At 43.9% G+C, this 12,982-nt stretch overlaps 2 protein-coding genes across 7 annotated transcripts in view; one reads left to right on the forward strand and one right to left on the reverse strand.

Annotated features, from left to right (window-relative positions):
- The window catches only part of CSMD2 (CUB and Sushi multiple domains 2), a 323,412-nt gene that overhangs the window by 284,406 nt on the left and 26,024 nt on the right, over positions 1-12,982 (reverse strand). For 5 of the 6 annotated variants that reach the window (XM_072027339.1, XM_072027338.1, XM_072027341.1 and 2 more), the window contains one exon: positions 1,640-1,898. In XM_072027339.1, the coding sequence (XP_071883440.1) occupies positions 1,640-1,796 (157 nt within the window). In that variant the 5' untranslated portion in view covers positions 1,797-1,898. Of the gene's footprint in view, positions 1-1,639; positions 1,899-1,998; positions 2,290-12,982 lie in introns of those variants that run through there. The other variant, XM_038167275.2, reaches the window with a different exon arrangement.
- On the forward strand, positions 5,622-12,754 carry C24H1orf94 (chromosome 24 C1orf94 homolog). The gene is made up of 6 exons (XM_005025378.5): positions 5,622-5,925; positions 8,549-9,024; positions 9,633-9,802; positions 10,879-10,950; positions 11,594-11,775; positions 12,431-12,754. Exons 1-6 carry the CDS (start codon positions 5,696-5,698, stop codon positions 12,504-12,506), a joined length of 1,206 nt encoding a protein of 401 aa, XP_005025435.2. The 5' UTR covers positions 5,622-5,695; the 3' UTR covers positions 12,507-12,754.

Here is a 12,982-nt window from a genome sequence, read left to right on the forward strand (position 1 = left end):
CTGCAATGGATTCTGGAGAAAGGTGGCTGTGTTCACTTGGTAAATATGTTTGCTGTGGTCTGGGTATCCTGGAGTAAGCCACTGGTTTCAAAATTGATCCCTTGCCTTAGCAAAAAGATCATTACCTGCATTTCTGAATTTGCTGAAAAGGAGTACCTGGGAAAGCACTCACTGACAAATACCACTATTCAGATGTAAATCACCTTACATCTAAAAAAACTTCTGCAGATTTACTTGCGGAGATGAAAACACAACAGAGCACCAACCCCTGGGTGAAGGAACCAGAACAGCACTCCAAATACAGAGAGAGAAGAGCTACGGGCCTGAGAAGAAAGGCTGAAATACTGAACAAGCAGTTACAGGAAGAAACCTGGAAAATTTAAGCATGAATAAGCTACAGATAACCTGAAAGAAGAAAAAAAGAGCTGTAAAACCCTTACATAATAAATCACATTTAGGGACCTCTGCATCATTCTACTTCTATCAGAAAAGCACAACGGAAACTGCTGGAATGGTTCTCTTGTGCATAGGCTAAATGCTCCTGCTGAAGAAAGGAAAAATAATCACCAAAAATAAGTACTCATCCATAATTACAACTTGTGGGTTGTCGGGTGGTTCTACCTCCTTCCCTCATAGATGATTCCAGGTAGCAAAAGTCTGTGGGTCTACTGCAAGCATACTTGGGAGGAGCAGTTAATTATTCTGGATCTCTTCAGAGAAAGTCTGCCTTACATAATAAAAATCAGTGTCGAGGTAACACAAGATTTTCCAAAAAAATCTAGCAGCTTTCCTACACATGAACACACACAAGCATACATTCCTCTAGCCTAGGATGCAGCAGATAAGACAGACGTTACTCAAACTCTTGGAAATCGGGGCATAGCAGCGTTGAAAGAAGACACTGCCAAACACTCAGCTCTCCCACTCTTCCCCCTCCCACACTCGCTCATATAAGGACAGTCCCTAAATATTTGCTGTTTACACCAGAAATAAACTTCAGTCCTTAGATATGCTTTTGCTACAAGGTCAATTGCAGAAACTAGGGAGGAGACGTAAGCAAATTCCCCCCCCGCCCCCTCCTCCAAATTCAAGTCTCTGTCTTCCAAGTCAATAAACATTTTCACAAAAATCAAGATGCTGAGACTCATCTATAAGAGCACATCAACTTGAAATGCAGGAAGAATAAGAGGAGAGTGCTTCCATCTTCGTGCAAGGAGTCCTAAACCTATTATATCAGCTACAGCCAAATAGCAGGGTAGTGAAATAATGAATTAAGATGCAAGGGAAAGACAGAGGGGGAACCGTGATGGCATTTTTCAGTCATCTTGCACATTGTCTGGCAAGTGAGCACACGATATTTGAGCCACCAGAAGGAGAAATAAAAACAAATAGAGCCACCTATTATAACCGTATCATTTAAAATTGTTGCTCCCAAAGGACTGAGGCAAACTATCTCACAGAAAGGTCTGAGGAAAATCCACTCCTTATTGAACACTACAGGGAAGCATGTGCTGACATACAAGTACACACACACACACACCCCAGAGTCCCCAGGAAAGCAGATTAACAGTGGTCCCTGGATCTAAGCAGCAGGAAGACAAATACTCCCAAAGTTGCCAGCTTTCTCCATGACACTTACCGGTCGCTGAGACAGCCAGCAGCCCCACAGAGAGCAGCAGCACCCGGCTCCAGGAGCTCACTTCCACCGTCATGAGAGCAAAGATCCCCAATTTCCCCCAATTCCTTCCAAGGCTGCAGCTGCATCCCAGCTTGTCCCATCCCAAGGCAGGTTGCATGTCAAAGGGTGGCAGGAATGGGGTGTGCTGGGGGTTGCTTGTTGTTGTTGGGTTTTCCCCCTTTTTTCTCCCCCTTTGCGATTGGGATAGTCCTCAGCTCGGCTAGAAGAAGAGGAGAAAGGAAAGAGGGGGGAAAAAAAAGCAGGTCAGGCTTGTGATTTTTTTTTATTCTAATTTTTTCAGCCCAGAAAAAAAATCCCACCGCATGGAAGGCTCTGAGCTTCTGCAGCTGGAATGAACCAAGTGTGGCAGCGGCTCGGGGAGAGGAGAGGCGAGGAGAGGAGGGCTGGCTCGTCCCTCCCGGTGGCTGTCTCTGAGCCAGCTCCCCGGCATTAGCAGCACACAGTCCCCAGGGATTTATACTTTTTTATTAGCCAGTTGATTAATCGCTCCCACATCTTTGTTCTCCTCTTTCCCTAAATCCTGGGGAGGGGGCGCGGGCGTTGCGCCGAGGGGCTGCCGTGCAGCCACAGCCTGGCTCTGGCTCGCCTTCGCTTCCTGGACCCAGCACACACCTCCCACCAGCCCCCGCCCCACCAAACCACAAATTATGTTTTAGCATTGCATTTATTGTTTTTAAATGCACACCACAGGTTTCTTTCATCGCGGCGAGTCCCAGGGCCCCCCGTTTGCTGGGGAGCACAGCACGCGCATGGACGCGCAGGCAGCAGCTCTGCTATTAAGACATCTGCCAGAGCAATGCAGCCTCCTCCTGGGGCCCCCCCACCCGAGCCTCTGTAAACAACTTGATGATATTGACACAATTTGGGGGACGAAGCAAATTGCCTTACAAACATGAGTCACGGAAGAGACACCCCCCGTCTGCGACCTGCCCTAGCAGCATGGGGTGAGCACCAGTCCCAGGGGGACCCTTTGGGGCCGGCGGTGTCCTGGGGGTGCCCCCTCTCCTGGGCCACCAGGCAACCTGGCTGTGGTGCTGCGGCCCCTCTGCAGGGCTGCTCCAAGTGGTATTTCTCCTCTAACCCCCTCTTTTTTTCCTTTTTTTTTTTTTTTAAAAAAAAAAAAAAAAATGTCTGTTAGTACATTTGTCCCTATGGCTGCACGCAAGATGGGGAAAAAATGCAGCCCCTTAAAGACACATCCAGGAACTTAATTATCTCGGCGGCGATGCTCAGAGCCACGGAGAAGGGAAATAACTCCAGCTCACGCGTGATGCTCAAGCTTTAAAAACAGCAGAACCCTGGAAAATCCCCCCCCCCTCCCCAGCAAGAATATACTTCGGCGTTCAGCTCCGGGTGGGGGGCAGCACCCATCCCGCTGCCTGCCACCCCCCGGCCCCCGCAGCCCTTCCCCTGCCGCCCCAAAGCCCCCCCAACCCCAGCCCCTGGCTCCTGGGGGGGGCCCGGCCCCGCCACCCATCCCCCTGCCTTGGCGCTTTGCATTTGCTGCAGTTTCTTGCTGCAAACCCCCCTTCTCCAGCCTTGTTCCGGTTGCCTTGAATGAGCTTATTTGACAGCTAAAAACAAATTATATCGAGGGCTTGAAAATCTGTCCCTCCGCCCTCAAATCAATCCTCTTTCTCACTCACTTTCCCCTGTGTCCCCTCTGCATTTGAATCCTTCCACTGCCTACACTGTGAGCCAATGCCAAGAGCCAAGGCAACCAGGGCTGTTACATGAAAGAGTTGCTTTATGTCTGTTTAAACTGCAGCGTCCTATTCAAATAGACCTTATTGTTCAAAGGCATAGATCCAAATATAAAAGGAGCAGAGAAACAGGGTACCACACTTGACAGCTCTATACATTGCTTTTCCCTTATACAGCCATTCACCTCAAAGAGTTCCCCATCCCGAAACTGCATTCAGCCGAAGATGTGACTTGGTTGCTGCACACCAGCAGAGCATCAGCTGAGCCAAAGTCAGCTAGCCCTGCACCAAGAACAATCCACAGGCATAATAAAGTCATTGAGGAGATACAATGCCACTTTCTTCCTGGTAAATAAAACCATACCTATTTCAAATCAAGGATTTCCTCCCAAGGAAGCTTTCTGCTCAAAACCACGAGGTTTAGGGTCTTAATCTCTCATAGAAAAAAAAAAAAAAAAAAAAAAAAAAAAAAAAAAAAGCATTTATTTGTTAAATGGGCAACACTGATGAATACAGCAGAAACCATCACTGCAGCCACCACCTTCGATCACAACTCAGTTTTGACAAGGAGACGTTTGCAGGTCCTGGTTAACAGTCCCGCTGTAATCTGCACCCCTCGCTGCACTTCTCACCTTGCAAAATTACCTCTCTACTAAAAGAGGAATCCTGCCTTCGGTGGAGGCACCCACCAGAAGCTGGGAAATTCTGCTCTGCACTGCCACCCACAGTCAGAGCCAGGGCTCAAATGAGCCTCCTGCCTTCAGACTTCGCTGCCTTTCGGTCCTTGCAGATATTTAGCCAACTTTTTCCAATTTTACTTAGCCCAGTGTGCCTCACCCTCCCTGCCAAAACAGTATGAACTGTTTTGTGATTCCTCTGAATCAACTAAGAGTGACTGCAACACCCTGATTCCTGGTTAATCCACGGAGCTGAGAGCAATTCACAGCTACGAGCTGGGTCCTCACAGCAGCTTCTTAGAGGAGAAGCTGAGACCTTGCTAAGGGCAAGGACTTGCTAAACAGAACGAGTGTCAAAGCCAACTTCTCCCACTACTTTTAACACCAAGCCACATCCCTAGGGCTCCTCTTTCTCCCTTCTCTCTCCTATGTACATCAAGCTCCAGGGGACGCACAGAGCTGGCTCACAAATGCCACCACTGTGGTGGTGAAACGAGGAACCACAGAAGGCATTCACGCTAGGAGCATGATCAAATTAAAAACACCACTATTAATAATTTCATATGGGAATACAAGCATCTCACTGAACACCACACATTTACTCGCTCTTAGCTGCATTACCACTACTGGGAGGAAAGCAGCATTCATGTGGGCATAACCATGAGCTGACAGCTGTGAATATCTCTATTAGCAAGAAGTTGCAGTCACTACTTAAATTACTTGACAAGTCCAGTTCAGGATTACCTCAACAGAGATAACTACAGAGCCAAGACCTTGGTGTACAATGTAATGACTTTGGTAACAAAGAACTCACCGTGCAGTTGTTGTATCTGAAGGCATGTCTTTTAGATTTAAAAATACTTTGCCTTTTATTTTCATACCTAGATCAATTTTATAGCCCAGCACCTAGCCAGCACACAAAATGCCACAGAGGATATTGAAAAGAAAAGGAACTCAAGATTCTGTAGCCCTAATTGCTTAAGAATATGCAGGCTCCAAAACTGAGGAGGAGTCTTTTTTGCATGGCAGTGGAAGGTTTCACAAGGCATCTAGAGATATTCCCCTTATTTATTTATTTATTTGTACAAAAACCATTCAGGTATTGAAAGAGATGAGCCAGAATTAGTCCTTCCTGCTCTTCCCTTGTAAGAGTAGACTTGCACGTGACTTCTTGTGGATGGGGGAATCTACAGTGTGCTGCAAAGAATTTCAGGGGACAAAGTACTTGAGCAGGAATTAAATGTGTTCCTAGATGGGCCTCAAACAGGGACAGACAAGGAGGGGACTGATGGCAAGAGAACAGAACAAGACCAGAGACGGTGCTCAGTGCTCTCCTTGGGAAAATCAAAGCAGAGCTTTGGGAGAAGAGGGAAGGACAGTTAAATACCAAACCCAGGAAGACTGGAGCCTAATTACATAGGTTTATGCCAGGGAGCTCTAATCTGTATGAAGGGTACCCAATGCCCTTTCCATCCCCACTGCTGGAAGCCCCGGGGATGCCTGCAGTTATCCTCCCTGCCCTGCAGTTCCGTGGTTGCCACGGCTCCTCGTTCCGTTTGCTACCTGCACACACATCCCCTTCACAAAGCCCGTCTGAATGCAGAGAGGCTGAAAAGATGCTCACCGGTGGGTTTCCAGCTCCACCAGTCAAATCGGAGGAGCCGTTCCCGCTGGGCCCTTTCCCCAGGCACATCTGGATCCACGACAACACCCCCCAGGACAGCCTGGACAAGGCCTGCCACAAGATCTGGAAACGCGTCCAAGGCCTCTCGGAAGAGCTGCAGCCCGTCCTCTGGTCGGAGCCGTCGGAGACCCTTCGAAGAGACAACAGCAACTCCCAGCACAAGTGAGTGACCCCAGGGCTGCTAGGATTTCCTCAACAGGGCTTAATTAACCTGTGGAAGTGCAGATTTGGGACACGGGGTGCCTGCGTTGCTTTCTGACAGCTTCCCAGTTCGGCGAAGCATTCCCACTTTTTCCACTATAACCCATTTTCTTTGGAAAAGTGTGCCCCATGAAATCTAACTACTTCAGAATCTGAAGCACCATAAGCAGCTGCTGCATTCGCTTCCCCACAACATTTAAAGAAAAACAACTACACACACATCAAAATATTTACAGAAAGTGAAAGCAGCATTCAAAAGAGCAAAATCGAAAATTAAAGTGTTATAAGGAAGCTACTGTAAACAGCTGATCTTTACAAAGAAAAGCTGAATTTAGCACAGAAAAAATTATGCCAAATCATGTTCCACAGGACAAATGATGATAAGGGAGGGAAATATGCTCTTCAGATTAACAGGATAATATTTACTGTATGCTCCTGAAGCAGAAAAAAGTAAAATTTACAAATCCAGCTATCAATCAGCAAGTACTAGCACATGTCCACGTGTCCTTAAAACCTAAACAAAACGTAATACAAACCTGGCCCATCCTACCTGATGCAGTGGAAACACTTATTGCAGCTTTTAAAAGCTAACTTTACAAATCGAGGGAGCAGATGATTTCAGATGAAGACACGGAGGCACAGCAGGGGCAGTGCCTACACTATGTCAGAGAGAAACCTAGGAACCTGACCTTTGAATCCTGGCTCCTTTTTTCTCTTCCATATTCTTAACAAATTCCTAAAGAAACTAAAATAAATGCTTGAAGGTTGAAACCAAGTAAGTCAAGACCCGCCTGGATGCCATCCTGGGTGACCCTGCTTAGCAGGGGTGCTGGGCCAGAGGATCTCAGGGGGTCCCTTCCAACCTCAGCCATGCTGTGGTTTCGTGATACCCTACCTTGCACACCCTAGGCACCTCTATTACTCCTGAAAGCCTTATTGTAAGATTTTTCTTAATCTTTCTATATGCCAGCTGTCAATAAGGGTGTTCCCCAATTCATCAGCTGCAACATCAGCGGCCAAAGATTACGCCATATGACCTTGCTCAATTTAGCAATCTTTAATTATTTTAAAATATTGACTTATGCAAATTGCTGGTATGCTCATTTTTAAAAGTATCTGGAATCTTTTAAACAAACAACAAGTTTCACCTTCCTAAACGCTAAATCAACCTTCAGTGTCCCCGCAGTGAAGCCAATCTGTGACCTCGCTGCACAACGTGAGGCTGCTGTAGCACACCAGGCCTTTGCCATGAGCTCATTCTGACCCCACAGAAGCTTGAGCCACCCATATTTCAAATCCAGTGAGCACACCTAACCCAGCACCACTGAATTTGCTTCCCTTCCATTGGCTTTTCCAAGGAAACATCAGTAACTTATCACTGTGATTCTTTATTTCAATTGAACAGCTAAATTCCCACTCATCTCCAAGCCTCCTCAGATACGTAAGCATTTCACTAGCAAACCAAAATCATTCTTAAATCACATAAAGATGTTGCTGATTTTTTCCCCTTGAGTTGAGAGAAAAAAAAAAAAAAAAAAAAAAACAGATTATGGGGAAAAAAAAAAAACTCCATATGGAGCCAAGATGTAAGCTTGTCTCTGTATCCCCAGTGAAGGAACAGATGAAGTTTTCCCACCTCTCATACTGCACCACCATATAAATGAGAAAACCAAACACCTGGGGACACCTGGGCTGTGGGGTGAAGAGCCACGCACACATGAGCGGTTCCAATAAAAAGATGGGGTGAAAAAATTATATGAAATAGGCTTTACTTTATAAAAATGGAAATAACCTATCAATTTGCTATCCACAGGATAAGCTTGTTGAGGTTTTTGATAAGAGATATTTCTTTTCATTTTTTTAAATAGAGGAAAAAGAAGCATCCTACTAATTATAGTGATCATATGATTAGAGATAATTAGATACGCTTACTATTTAGTTTTCTAGTTTTTGTGATATTTATATACCATATATGTACCTGCATAGTGCATGCACAGAGCATCAGTCTTTCCCTGAAGCTGAGAAGAGTAAATTGATAATACATTAAGTTATTGAACATACTTGGCTATGAAAGAGCAAACCGGAATTTAAAACAGTATTTTGAGTAGGTAACCATTACAGGCACTTAGGTGTGCCTCAAAGGAACACAAAATTGTTCAGCCCTGGCAGCAGTCCCATTGTCAGGTCCCTGAGGACTTCAGTGGGTTCCTATATGAAAGATGGTTAACGAGCTACAAATACTACTACACCCAGCTCCGTTAAATCCTTACAAATGATAACGAAATCATAAATGACAGATAAGTCCCAGGAAATTTAGGCCCTCATCCTGCAAAGATTTGAAGATCCACTGAGCCTTGAAGGTTGAAACCATGCAAGGCTGGACTACTGAGTGCAAACAAGGTTTCTCCTATTAGGGACACCAGGAAAAGGCATGCAATCCCCAAATCCTTTCTTGTGTCCAGAATCACGGACTTAAACTAACATTCTTTGACTGATGAAATAAAAATCATCACAGAGCTTAAGAGTCAAGATTAGCTCAATTTTAAGTCAAACTGAACAGAAGCCATATTCTACTTTCCTACAGAGATGGGTTGCTAGATGAAACAGAGGGACTTGAAAGTATATACAGAGCAGTGATTGGAAACAGAGAAAGGGAGATGAAGTTACGAGCTCTCTGTGACGCTCAGCTTTCTGCTAAATCCACCATCACCAACCTCCTGTGTTCAGCGAAGTCGCACAAGAACTCCAAGGGGCTGGAGGACAGCAGCATGCCAGGTGCTTGCAGCATGGGGGACAGCAAGGCAGAGATACCAGGTCTGCAGAAGCACACAGGCACTGCCAAGGGCCCAGACAATCAGGCAATGGCTGAAGAACCCAAGGCAGTGACCGACTTCATGCAGAACAGCACGTTCAGCTCTGTGAAGAACAGCACACCTGCGTCAGCTCCACCGACAGCAGCAGAAAGTCAAGCTGCAGCACAGAAGCAGCAGCTCCCGGCATTTGCCAAGACCTGCTCCAAAACCGATTCCAGTGCAGTCACAAAGGCACTGCAGAACCCAGGTATGGATCTGGCCATGGTGCTTGAACAGCATCTGGGAGCCTTAGGAAAATTAAAACGAACTAGAAGCTGTTGGGAAGCAGATGGCCTTTGCATTCGCAAAGTCTCAGTTCCTACTAGATGCTTGTATTGTTTGTTTAAGTGTCATGATTTGTTGGGTTTCCAAAGAAATATTTAAGAGATCCAGAGTAACTTAAGAACAAACCAAAATAATGCTGCACGTCCGAATCTGCTGTTTACATTTCTGGCCTAGATGGACCACAGTCTGGAGGCCTCAAACAATCAGCTTCTTCTGGCGTAATTTCCTAGTCTGAGAGTTTTGAACACTGTAGGAATAGAGTAAGAACCTTTTGCCCCATTTCATTCGTGCTTACAGCTCAGGCAATTAAATTCTCTCTGGGTCCTGTGGGTCAGTTAAACAGCCCCACAAGTGAATTTGAACTGCTAACTGCTAAATTTGGGTCTCTGTGCTCCAGAAGTATAGCCTGCAAAAGCAACTGGTATCTTAGCATTTTGCTTACAGGTAAAGCACATCCCTTTAATTGCAAGTGTTCCACACATTTATGTTGAGAGAATGCTAACTCATCTTTACCCTTGTTTTGTTTTACAGTAACTACAGCAACACCGGATAAAAAAATTGTTAAATATAGTGCCAATACTTTTACTCCACGCTTTTCAACTACTACAACCACCACGGCATTAAATCAGCTGGTGTGGCCAAGTCTGAGCTTCCCTCCACTCCCCGTCTTTCCAAACTCCTCGAACTTTCCTCAGTTTCAGGTAAAATAAACTAGATCTAGACTCTGAGATTACATCCCCAGGTTTATACTGACAAGCTCAGGGCACTAGCTAGCATTGCTCTGAAAAGAGCTTTCTGATTTGTAGGTTAGAGCCTAAAAGAAACCAGACTGCTATCCCACAATGAATAATTACACCAAAGTGGCATTAGGTCACAAACAAAGCATTATCAGCGTATGTACTACAGTCCTCTGGGAAATTTGTGATCAATGGATGATGTTTTATTGACACTTATACTGAATGTTGGCCTTTTAGCATTCATTACTTTCTATTTTTAGCTTGCATTTACAAATAGTTATCATGTAATTACAAATATTTTGACCTAACAATTCATTGGGGATATTTTGTGTGGTTATTCTGTTTACAGACTTGGATACTGGCTTCTGAACCTAGTGAAACAGGACCTCATATCCAAGTAAAAAAGCCAACTAAGGTTATTAAAGCAGCAAATGCTTAAGTCAAAAGAAATAAAAGAATATTGAGAATCCCATGCATCCATGCCTTTCTATGGACTATTCTCACCCTTTGATTTCCCTTTGATTCCACTGTGGGGAAAAAGGAAAATAAAAATAAAAATACAAAGCTACATTCTCTAACAGAACTCAGCTCATCTTAGATGTTGTCAAAACTTCCCAACAGCCTGTTAGAAAGGAGAGAGAGCAGGAGACCACTATGGGCACACCTCCTGTGCCACACCAAGCTCCCTTGCAGGTTTACAGCTCAAGAATTTTCATTTTTCATTAAGTCAATGATTACTTAGCAGAAAGCTACTTAGCATAGGACAAGCACATCGTCCTTCCACCTCCCAGCAGTCAAGAGGGCAGCAAGCTCTTCCCCAGGCAGAACAGAAGGTACAGGGCAGAAGGCTGACACCTATTCTGGAGGTCTCAGACTTGGGAAGACAAAGAGAAGACTTTTGCTAAAGGTTAAAAACGCATTTACTTCAACCTGGTTTCTTTGAACATAACGTTCCCCTATAATCTTATATGAAAATACTTAATAATTAATGAATCAACTCAAGCTGTTTTTAAAAATCCTGTCTTACATATGCTTAACAGGGTCCATATCAGCGAGCACGGTTCCCTTATCAGCAAGCTCTGCACCCTTCCTTTGGATGTTATTCGAGACAGGTGTGTTGACCTGGTTACAAATACACTTTAATTCACTGAATACAGATGCTAAGCACAATAGATTAGTCAGAAGTGTTTGTCATGTGCCAAGACTGACACTGGTGCCGTCAAGAGAATATATTTGGGGAAAAAGATGCCAAGCTGGGGGTAGGTTTGTTTGGAGCAGTATTTGCTCCAAATAGCTCAAGAGATGGCCCTAAACCTCTAAAAACATCTACTGCATATACTCCAGTTACATATAAAATTATCTGTCCCCTCTATTTAGACTACATTTTTTTGTTCATTAAAGTCTGTATTTGTATAAAAATGAACACAACCTTTTTCTAGTATCAAAAAGGCTAGGGGAACTTACAGGGGCAAATTCCCACGGCTGTACCTATTGCATAGCCACCCCAGCTTTTGCTCCAGAGACTTATCTGAAAGATGCCTCCTAAAGAGAAGCAATCAGAGTCCAAATTGAATGGCAACAGAAGTCTCTGCACTGAAAAGAACAGCAGGTTAAAGGAGATACCAGAAGTGGGGGAAAAAAATCTTAAAAACAACAATAATACTTCGGTCAACTCCAGTTTATATTTTGAGGGTCACTGCTTGTCATCATTATTGTCCCATTTATTCTTGTGCACTGTTTCCTTCTCCTCCCCAGGTAGCTCCATATAACCCACAGCACATTTTCCAGTCACCTTACCCACCTCTGTTGAACTACATCCCCGTTGTTCAGCCGGATTTTCCGTACCAGCAGAGGACCCTGCCTAAACTACCCACCAACATCCAGGATCCGCCAACAGCAGGCGATGGGACCCTGTATCCATTTTCTCCTTCCTACAGGTAATGGCCATGCAGATTCGCATTCTAGTTTTGCATCCTTTTGCAAGTTGCTGCAAACCTTTAGAGCCCACAATGTAATCAGCAACTGGGTTTCCCAGTTCCATTCTCACCAAATTCCATGTCAGAACAAAAGACAGAAGTTACTACAGGGCATAAATTCCAAGAAAATTTTGATACAAGAACAAAGTAATTGATTTTAGGTGAATGAAGCCAAACACTACACTGTAAGTTCACTCCTAGAGCTTCTAATAAACATCATGGCTAAAGAATAAACATTTCTTAACCTAGCAAAAGGCAAATGTTTCAGCATGATTGAAACCAAAGCATTTTGACACTGTCAGAATGTCATGAAAGGATTCATCTTAATATGATTCTGTAACAACTGTAGATAAAAATCAGCTTATTCCAAGGGTCTGGTAACAATCGCTCTGGATAAGTTTTATATATCATCTTTCATTACCTATAGGATAGACAACAATAGCATATACTTTCCCTATATCATCTTTCCAGAAACTGTGTTACAAGTCTGAAAAAAAATTAAAAAAAAATTAAAAAGGCAGATAAATGCTTCTGAAAGCTCCATTAAATAAAGAAAATAATGTGGAGGTTAGATGTAATCTCCTGATACTAGACCAAATTCTGTTTTTTGTTTTAGGTTTAGTTCTACAGCTGGCGGAGTCATGAGGACCAACCCCAACTACTCTTCCAGTGGGAACTATATAAACTTTTAAGTGAACCCACTTCTCCTATCCTGATATTTACATGTAAAAATTTAGTATCTATTAGAAGTCCAAGGATCCTGTAAGGATTTCAGGTTTCCCCAAAGTGAAGATTTCTATCTAGAATAATCTCATGTGGCTTTTGTGGTAAGAAACAGCTATGTGACAACGCATCAGAAATAATTTTCTTTAGGATGACAGAAAAAGGGACTTTTTTGCTTTTGGAAGATGAAGACATAATAAAAATGTTTGAGTTATGACAGATGTCTGAGCTGCTTAAATTTCAATGTTGGTACAATAAAGATGGTCGACAAAAGAAGCCCACAAGTCTCAGAGATGGCAATTTTTGTCATCTATTCAAAGTGAGATTAACACAAATTTGTTAATGGCAAGTCCTCAACCAAATATATTATTTGTTGTACCACAGTTTGGTACAGAAACACCTGTGTGATCCTTCAGCAGACTGAAAATTAGCCAAGATGCACAAA

The sequence above is a fragment of the Anas platyrhynchos genome, chromosome 24 (assembly GCF_047663525.1).
Source record: "Anas platyrhynchos isolate ZD024472 breed Pekin duck chromosome 24, IASCAAS_PekinDuck_T2T, whole genome shotgun sequence".
NCBI lineage: Eukaryota > Metazoa > Chordata > Aves > Anseriformes > Anatidae > Anas > Anas platyrhynchos.

Excerpts from the sequence above, each read along its gene's own strand:
- C24H1orf94 (XM_005025378.5), top strand. The coding sequence starts at position 5,696 with ATGCTCACCGGTGGGTTTCCAGCTCCACCAGTCAAATCGGAGGAGCCG. Across the intron at positions 10,951-11,593 it reads TTGGATGTTATTCGAGACAG|GTAGCTCCATATAACCCACA; the intron begins GTGTGTTGACCT and ends TCTCCTCCCCAG. Across the intron at positions 11,776-12,430 it reads CCATTTTCTCCTTCCTACAG|GTTTAGTTCTACAGCTGGCG; the intron begins GTAATGGCCATG and ends TTTTTGTTTTAG.